Source organism: Bison bison, unplaced genomic scaffold (assembly GCF_000754665.1).
Source record: "Bison bison bison isolate TAMUID 2011002044 unplaced genomic scaffold, Bison_UMD1.0 scf7180017864495, whole genome shotgun sequence".
Classification (NCBI taxonomy): domain Eukaryota; kingdom Metazoa; phylum Chordata; class Mammalia; order Artiodactyla; family Bovidae; genus Bison; species Bison bison.
In genome coordinates, this window is record NW_011495054.1 from 13,679,139 (window position 1) to 13,688,854 (window position 9,716).

Consider the following 9,716-nt stretch of genomic DNA (forward strand, 5'->3'; position numbering starts at 1 on the left):
GGCAATTTGATCACCTATCACACTGCCCTTCCCCCCCCCACTCCCCACCCACATCCCACACCTGCCTGGTGACCTCACTACCTTCCTCCCTGTTCACACGAGGCAGTTCTGACGCTGTCTGCTCCCCCTGTAGTGCCAGGCTTCTGTTGCACAGTTGGTGTGGACTGGAAGTCACTCACGACTCCCGCGTGCCTCCCCCTCACCACGGACTACTTCCCCGACCGCCAGGGCCTACAGAATGACTACACGGAGGGCTGCTACGATCTCCTCCCGGAGGCTGACATCGACAGGTCGGTGACAGAGAGGTGCCTGGCTTTTGCTTCTCCCAAGACTGGTTTGCAAACCTTCAGTTTCACGTACCACCACGGAAGGGCTCACGGGGATGGAGCTGGGGACTGGGGACTCTCTCACTGTGCTCCTGGCATGTCCTGTGAACGCCGTCTGTCTTTTCAGGAGGGATGAGGAGGGCGTGCAGATGACGGCCCAGCAGGTATTTGAAGAGTTCATCTGCCAGCGGCTCATGCAGGGTTACCAGATCATCGTTCAGCCCCGCGCACAGAAGCCCAGCCCTGCTGGCCCACCGCCACTCAGCAGCAGCCCGCTCTACAGCCGGGGTGAGGTTCCACTGCAGACCCTGAGTTTTCTCCTCTATTCAATTTGTGGAAACAAGTTCTTAAGATAGTAGGGAATACATACACTTAAAGTCATTGTTTTTCAACACACATTTTTTTTGATCTAGTAATTTCATATGTTTATGTATATATATTCATATGTTTATGTATACTGATAATAACATATTAATGCATCTATATAATGGCATATTTATACAGATATTCTCTGCTATATTGCTTACCCATTTTTTTTTCCCTTAAAATTTTCACTTTATACAAGAATTAACGTCTCCTCCAAGTTCAGACTTATCTTAAAACTCTCTTTAATCTCCAGCTCTCCTTTTAAGGAAGAGGGTATGCCTAAGTTCAGGAATGTTCCAGCCTGGCTTGAGCAGTTCCTTGGGTCCCAGGTGGCTGAGCAGGGGCTGAACTGTCAAACTACAGGGTGAATATTCCTGTCCCAAAGGCCTGGGTTTATTTCGTGCACAGTGCCTGACACAGTAGGTCCTCTAATGTTACCTGAACCTGAAGTTTATGCTTGTTCTCCCCTCCTTCCCTATTCTTGTCACTGCAGCTCATTGCAGTTCAGTGACTGGAAGCCAAGATGGGTCATCCATGAGTGGCAGAGGCTAGTGAGTACAGAGACTCGGTGGTGCTGGCTGAGTTTGAGTTGGGCTCTGGAGGTCTCCCCTGAAACAAGTCCAGCAGCGAGAATTACATGTGGGGGCCTGGAACCAGAGAGTGGCGGTCACTTCCTGGAGCCATCACTGAGCATCTCTTCATCCCCTGCTTCCTCCTTGTAGCTAGTGAGCACCCCACCCTGCTCCCTAGACAGCCAGAACCAAACCTCAGGCCAGCTTTGGTTCCATTAAAGCTCCTCCAGTCAGAGGATCAAAGAAGCATGGACCTGTCAATGGAGGCTTAGTGGTCCTTGCGTCCAGGGCCCATTGTTCAGCATGAAGCTTTGGGTTCCTCTGGGTTTTTTCTAAAAGCCTCTTGTGATATGCATCACGTGATGCCGCCTTCTCATATTATAGACTCTACTAATAACCTTTCTGATTGCTAGGATAACTTCAGCTTCATCTTATTCTCTTCCACCATGGAAGCAACCGTGCCTGGTATAGGACAGCATGGGTCTATGAACTTACGACAGTGTTCATTCATTCATTATGTCATGCATTCATTATTGCACACATTCATTCATTATTTCACTCACTCATTTTATTCATTCATTCCTTATTTCATTAATTCATTATTTCATTAGTTCACTCATTCATTCATTAGTTCACTCATTTTATTATGTCACTCATTCATTCACTCATTATTTCATTAGTTCACTCATTCATTCATTAGTTCACTCATTTTATTATGTCATTCATTCACTCATTATTTCATTAGTTCACTCATTCATTCATTAGTTCACTCATTTTATGTCACTCATTCATTCACTCATTATTTCATTAGTTCACTCATTCATTCATTCACTCATTCATTCATTAGTATTTCTGAAGCTCCTGCTCTATAGGACAAAATAACATTAGTCAAACTATGAAATACAATGCCATGTTATGATAAAGACCATGACGGAAAAATCAAAATGCTTGCCCGAGAGTATTTAATATGGGATTGGATTTGGTCTGGAGAGTCAGGGGCAGCTTCTTTGAGGAGGTGATGTTTGAGCTGCGACCTGAAACACACGCAGGAGTTTTTAGTGTGAGAGGAGAGGAGTGGAGGGCAGAGCATGCTAGGCAGCAGGATTAGTGTGTGCAAAGGCCTCGTGAGACTTTCCAGGCACCTAAAAGACAAGTGTGGGGAGTACCACGAGTAAGCCAGCAACATGGCCAGAGACATCAGGACACCCAAGCTGCACAGACCATGTGAAGGATTTTGTTCTTATCCTAAACACAGTGGTATGAATTCCCTTTCCATGTTAGTGGTCCCATCCAGGTTGCCTTTTCCCTGAACAGGCATTTTATAAGGTGCTACTGAAAATACAAAGATGAACAAGATTTGGGCCCTGGCCTCCTGGAACTTTTACTTTGTCGGGAGTGAGACCCACATACACAAGGAGCTATATCCAGGGTAGAATTCACCATTGATGAGGTCTGATAGCTTTCTGAAGAAGGTGGCACTTGATGGTGACCTTAAACAATCTTTAGGAATTTGATGGTGAGAAGGCAGAGATGAGATGGAAGAGAAGGCAGAAGAAACAATAGGAGCAGATGTTTGGAGAAGGAAATTTGAGCAAATAAATAAGTGGTTCTTTTGTTTTTTTGGCTGCACTGCATGTGGGATCTTAGTTCCCCGACCAGGAATTGAACCCATGTCCTCTGCAGTGGAAGCACAGAATCTTAACCACTGAACTGCCACGGCAGTTCCCAATAAGTGATCCTTTACGTCTGAAACATGGTGTAGCAGAGTGGGCGTCATGGGCTGGGTTGGCTGCCCCAGGGGCGAGGGTCTCAGATGCCAGTGGGCAGCTCGTGCCTGAGAAGGGTGGAGTTCCATTTTAGTCAGTTAACATCCAGCTTAGAACTTCCCTTCACAGAGGACAAGGCATCAGGTCGTTCAGCCTCGAGTGTATCATCCAGATGCTGTCGGTACCCCCGACTCCAACCCCCTGCTGGCTGGCTCAGTAACAGAAAAATCTTCCACCTTCAGGACTTTTTTTTTTTCCAACCAAGAGTTATTTCTTTTCCACGAAATTGTCAAACTGAAAGTGTTGCCTCTTTTGTCTCTCCTTTTCTGAATCTATGTGGAAGAGAAGCAATTGCCTTTTAAAGGAAGGACCCTCAACCAGATGGAGGAAATTCTTCTTTTCCTTATTAGGCCTTGTGTCCCGAAACCGCCCGGAAGAGGAAGACCAGTACTGGCTGAGCATGGGCAGAACCTTCCACAAAGTCACACTGAAAGACAAGATGATCACAGTGACCCGCTACCTTCCCAAGTGAGTCCTGGGGGTTTAACATTTTCAGCTTCTGTCCTAGATCATGTCCACCTACCAAGCGATGTTTATAACACATACTGTCCGCATACTGAATTGCATGTATATTCACACCGGGGAGATTGAGTGAGTAGTAGTTGTTTTGGAGTTACTGTTTTGTTTCCCAGGTTTTCTTTTTTTAATTTTTATGTATTTATCTTTGGCCCCACTGGGTCTTCATTGCTTTGCAAGGGCTGGTTGAGGCCAGCAGGGGCGGGGCTGGTGTCTGGGCTAGTTGCTCTGTGTAGGCTTCTCACTGCAGTGACCTCTTTTGTTGCACAGCACACGCTCTAGGTGCTTGGGCTCCAGCAGTTGGGGCGCATGGGCTTAGTTGCTCAGCTGCATGTGGAATCTTCCTGGACCAGGGATCCAACCAGTGTCCCCTGCATTGGCAGCGGATTTCCACGCACCACCAGGAAAGTCTGCTTTCCAGGGTTGTGTTTTATGGTTGCAGTTCACCTATTTCTGAAAGGGATTTGATCCAGCTTACAATGTTTAGCATGAGTCTTAACACTCCAGTTAAAAACAAAGAATATGATAGAAGAATAAGAAGGTTTCGGTTCAGTCACTCATTCATGTCCAACTCTTTGCAACTCCGTGGACTGTAGCACACGAGGCTTCCCTGTCCATTACCAACTCCCGGAGCTTATTCAAAATTATATGCATTGAGTCGGTGATGCCGTCCAACCGTCTCATCCTCTGTTGTCCCTTTCTCTTCCTGCCTTCAATATTTCCCAGCATCAGGGTCTTTTCCAAGGAGTCAGTTCTTCGCATCAGGTGGCCAAAGTATTGGAGTTTCAGCTTCAGCATCATCAGTCCTTCCAATGAATTCAGGACTGATTTCCTTTAGGATGGACTGGTTGGATCTCCTTGCAATCCAAGGGACTCTTAAGAGTCTTCTCCAATACCACACTTCAAAAGCATCAATTCTTAAGCGTTCAGTTTTCTTTCTAGTCCAACTCTCAAATTCATACATGACTACTGGAAAAACCATAGCTTTGACTAGACGGACCTTTGTCAGCAACGTAATGTCTCTGCTTTTTAATATGCTGTCTAGGTTGGTCGGAGAAGGCAATGGCACCCCATTCCAGTACTTTTGCCTGGAAAATCCCATGGACGGAGGAGCCTGGTAGGCTACAGTCCATGGGGTTGCTAGAGTCGGACACGACTGAGCAACTTCACTTTCATGCATTGGAGAAGGAAATGGCAACCCACTCCAGTGTTCCTGCCTGGAGAATCCCAGGGATGGCGGAGCCTGGTGGGCTTCTGTTTATGGGTTCGCCAGAGTCGGACACGACTGAAGCGACTTAGCAGCAGCAGCAGCTAGGTTGGTCATAGCTTTTCTTCCAAGGAGCAAACTTGTTTTAATTTCATGGCTGCAGTCACCATCTGTAGTGATTTCGGAGCCCAAGAAAATAAAGTCTCTTACTGTTTCCATTGTTTCCCCATCTATTTGCTGTGAAGTGATGGGACCGGATGCCATTCATTTTCTGAATGTTGAGTTTTAAGCCAGCTTTTTCACTCTCCTCTTTCTCTTTCATCAAGAGGCTCTTTAGCTCTTCTTCACTTTCTGCCATAAGGGTGGTGTCATCTGCGTATCTGAGGTTATAGATATTTCTCCTGGCAATCTTGATTCCAGCTTGTGCTTCATCCAGCCCAGCGTTTCTCATGATGTACTCTGCATATAAGTTAAATAAGCAGGGTGACAATGTACAACCTTGACATACTTCTTTGCCAATTTGGAACCAGTCTGTTGTTCCATGTCCAGTTCTAACTGTTGCTTCTTGCCCTGCATACAGATTTCTCAGGAGGCAGGTCAGGTGGTCTGGTATTCCCATCTCTTGAAGAATTTTCTAGTTTGTTGTGATCTACACAGTCGAAGGCTTTGGCATAATCAATACTGCAGAAGTAGATGTTTTTCTGGTTTAAAAACTGAGACATCTCCATTACCAGCCCCCTGAGATGAGTTGGTCACTGTGCTTGAATGCCAAGAATACTGAGAAAGAAAAGGTACAGAAGAGTTGGCGGATATCCTTGTTTGGACCTTTGTTTTTCAGGTACCCGTACGAGTCCGCCCAGATCCACTACACCTACAGCCTCTGCCCCTCCCACTCTGATTCAGAGTTCGTCTCCTGTTGGGTGGAATTCTCGCATGAGCGACTGGAGGAGTACAAGTGGAATTACTTAGATCAGTACATCTGCTCTGCCGGCTCCGAGGACTTCAGGTCAGAGAGCCCGAGTTGGCTTCCTCCCATCGTGGCCTGCCACATGTCTGTAATCTAATGCCTCTGTTCTTCCTCCTGATTGTAAAATGAGGGCATTCTTAGGGAAAAAAAAGTGGAGGGAAAAACACATCTGGATTGGGTTAAAAACTCAGTGATGAGATGGACGGGGACGATCACACAGCAGTGTGAATGTACTGAGCGCCACTGAATGTGCTCTTAAAGATCATTATAATGCTAAATGGTGTTACATGTGTTTTACCATATGGAACAATAAAGAGCAAAAAAACCTGGTGAGGATGTGCCCTTTGGTGGAATGTCCGTGCTCTTCACATCTTCCTGAGTGCTTGTAACTTTTTTTTTTTCATTGAGGTGTAGTAGATTTATAATGTCACATTAATTTCTGCTATATAGCAAAGTGGTTCAGTTATATATGTACTTTCTTTTTTTAATATTCTTTTCCATTATGGTTTATCCTGTGAAAGTGAAAGTATAGTCACTCAGTTGTGTCCGACTCTTTGCAACCCTTGGTCTGTAGCCCACCAGGCTCCTAGAATACTGGAGTAGGTTGCCATTCCTTTCTCCAGGGGATCGTCCCCACCCAGGAATCGAACCGGGGTCGCCTGTATTGCAGACAGATTCTTTACCATCTGAGCCACCAGAGAAGCCCCCCCATGGTTTATCCTAGGATTTTTAAAAATCTTTTTTCAGCTTTATTGCGGTATAATTGACAAAAATAGTATATACGTAAGGTGTGCAGTGTGATGGTTTCATGTAAATGTACATTTTTTTCTTTTTTTTTTAATTGGAGTATAGTTGATTTATAGTGCTGTGTTAGTTTCAGGCATCCAGCAAAGTGAATCAGTTATGCACATACATTTGTCTACTCTTTTTTAGATTCTTATCTCATATAGATCATTACAGAGTATTGAGTGGAATTCCTTGTGCTGTACAGTAGGTTCTTACTAGTTATCTATTTTATATATGGTGGTTTAGTCACTCAGTCATGTCTGACTCTTTGCGACCCCATGGTCTGTAGCCTGCCAGGCTCCTCTGTCTGTGGGATTTCCCAGTCAAGAATACTGGAGTGGGTTGCCATTTCTGTTTCCAGGGGATATTCCCGGCCCAGGGATCGAACTCGGGCCTCCTGCGTTACAGGCAGATTCTTTACCAACTGAGCCACCAGGGAAGCCCTATTTTATATATAGTAGCGTGTGTATGTCAATCCCAGTCTCCCAATTTGTCTCTCCCCACTCTCTTTCCTCCTTGGTAACTGGTTAAGTTTGTTTTCTACATCTGTGATTCAATTTCTGTTTTGTTCATTTGTACCGTTCTTTCAGATTCCACATTTAAGTGGTGCCATGATATTTGTTTCTCTGACTTACTCCATCCATTATGATAATATCTAGGTGCATCCATGTCACAGTAATGGCGGTATTTTCTTCTTTGTTTTTTAATTGGAGGCTAATTACTTTACAATATTGTGTTTTTTGCCATATATTCACATGACTCAGCCATGGGTGTACATGTGTTCCCCATCCTGAACCCCCCTCCCACCTCCCTCCCCATCCCATCCCTCAGGGTCATCCCAGTGCACCAGCCCTGAGCACCCTGTCTCATACATCGAACCTGGACTGGCAATCTGTTTCACATATGATAATATACATGTTTCAATGCTGTTCTCTAAAATCATCCCACCCTCGCTTTCTCCTACAGAGTCTAAAAGACTGTTCTATACATCTGTGTCTCTTTTGCTGTCTCGCATATAGGGTCATCATTACCATCTTTCTAAATTCCATATATATGCATTAGTATACGGTATTGGTGTTTTTCTTTCTGACTTACTTCACTCTGTGTAATAGGCTTCAGTTTCATCCACCTCATTAGAACTGATTCAAATGCATTCTTTTTAATGGCTGAGTAATATTCCATTGTGTATATGTACCACAGCTTTTTTATCCTTTTGTCTGCTGACGGACATCTAGGTTGATTCCCTGTCCTGGCTAGTATTTCGTTCTTTTTGATGATCATAAGCTATTGAATATAGTTCTCTGTGCTGTGAAGTAGGACCTTGTTGTATATGCATTCTCTACATAAAAAGCTTTCTGATGTCTTGTTTTTAACTTTTCATTTTTATGTGTGATTTATGGTTGTAATGATAAAAGGCTGCCATTGCACTGGGCCTGGGCGCACACAAGCATTCCAGTGTCTCTGGGGTAGAAGGGAAGAGCAGCCTTGGAGGTCTTCCCTTGGAGCCTGCAACCTCAGATGGGCACGTGCTCCCAGGCAGATGGACCCTCCACACCCCACTCTGGAGGTGGGGGTGGGGGGGTGCTGAGATGGATGCATCTCGCTGGAGGTGCTTCTATCACCGGCTTGGTCTCACCTCCACTGGCTTGGTCTCACCTCCACTGGCTTGGTCTCACCTCCACTCGTTTTCCCACTGTATCCCTCCGCAGCTTAATCGAGTCCCTGAAGTTCTGGAGGACACGCTTCCTGCTGCTGCCGGCCTGCGTCACCGCCACCAAGCGCATCACGGAGGGAGAGGCGCACTGCGACATCTACGGGGACCGGCCGCGGGCCGACGAGGAGGAGTGGCAGCTCCTGGACGGCTTCATCCGCTTCGTGGAGGGCCTGAACCGCATCCGCCGGCGGCACCGCTCGGACCGCATGATGCGGGTGAGGCCCCGGGGCCCCTCGCGGGCTGAGCCGGGTGTGGGCTGCAGGGCCCGCCTCTTCTCACGTCAGCAGCCCCTCCCCGGCCAGTTCTTTACCCCACAGCCCCCCAGAGATTATGTTCAGTCCAGCAGAGTGGGTTCTTCTTCAGTGCAGGATGCAGTGGTTGGTGGTGGGGGAAGCGGGGGAAAGCTCCCCACCCGAAGACAAAGCCCTCCATGAGCTCCCGGCAGGGTTCCCTGTGTCAGGCACAGCTGCCTGTGTGCCCTGGTACCGGATTGCTCAACAGCAGCCATGTCACTTCAGTCACTTGTACAGTTTACCCGCACCCTTGGGCCTCCTTTCAGTGACTCACTCCCCAGTGAGGGTGCTGAGGCTTGTAGCGGTGATGGAAGGATGTGTCTGAGGACACCCAGCTAACAAAGGGCTGATCTGGGATGATTCGGCCCATGTGCACGCCTGTGTGGCTGTGCACACAGGTCTCTCAGTTTTATAAACGTATAGCTTCATGCCACCACCATCACCGCCACGGTCAGGACACAGAACAGTTCCGTCACTCCAAGGAAAGCTCTCCCAGCACCCTTTAGAGTCACACTATCCCTCCATCTCTAACCCTGGTGGACACTGGTCTGTTCTCCATCACTCTACAGTTGTCTTTTCCAAATACCCTATAAATGGGATCATACAGCGCATAATCTTTCCAGGCTGCGTTCTTCCCCTCAGCATAACGCCTTTGGCATTCATCTAACTTGTCACTTGACTCCACAGTTCATTCCTGTCCATTGCTGAGCAGTGTTTCATCATCAGTTGTGTTTTTACTTTTTGTTTTTAACCTCAAGTTCAGCTGTCTTCTGTACACAGCATCATTTCCAGGAGAGCTGTGTAGTGGAAAGAACCTTGGTTTTGGAGTCAAGTCAACTGGACATGGAACAACAGACTGGTTCCAAATAGGAAAAGGAATATGTCAAGGCTGTATATTGTCACCCTGCTTATTTAACTTATATGCAGAGTACATCATGAGAAACGCTGGACTGGAGGAAGCACAAGCTGAAATCAAGATTTCTGGAAGAAATATCAATAACCTTAGATATGCAGATGACACCACCCTTATGGCAGAAAGTAAAGAAGAACTAAAGAGCCTCTTGATGAAAGTGAAAGTGGAGAATGAAAAAGTTGGCTTAAAGCTCAACATTCAGAAAACTAAGATCATGGCATCAGGTCCCA

General features: G+C 46.4%; 1 protein-coding gene across 4 annotated transcripts in view; it reads left to right on the forward strand.

The window, feature by feature from the left end:
- The window catches only part of DEPDC5 (DEP domain containing 5), a 73,020-nt gene that overhangs the window by 35,848 nt on the left and 27,456 nt on the right, over positions 1–9,716 (forward strand). For 3 of the 4 annotated variants that reach the window (XM_010828817.1, XM_010828816.1, XM_010828819.1), the window contains exons 26-30: positions 107–290; positions 454–614; positions 3,441–3,558; positions 5,652–5,819; positions 8,276–8,495. In XM_010828817.1, coding sequence (XP_010827119.1) covers positions 107–290; positions 454–614; positions 3,441–3,558; positions 5,652–5,819; positions 8,276–8,495 — 851 coding nt within the window. The remainder of the gene's footprint in view (positions 1–106; positions 291–453; positions 615–3,440; positions 3,559–5,651; positions 5,820–8,275; positions 8,496–9,716) is intronic. The other variant, XM_010828818.1, reaches the window with a different exon arrangement.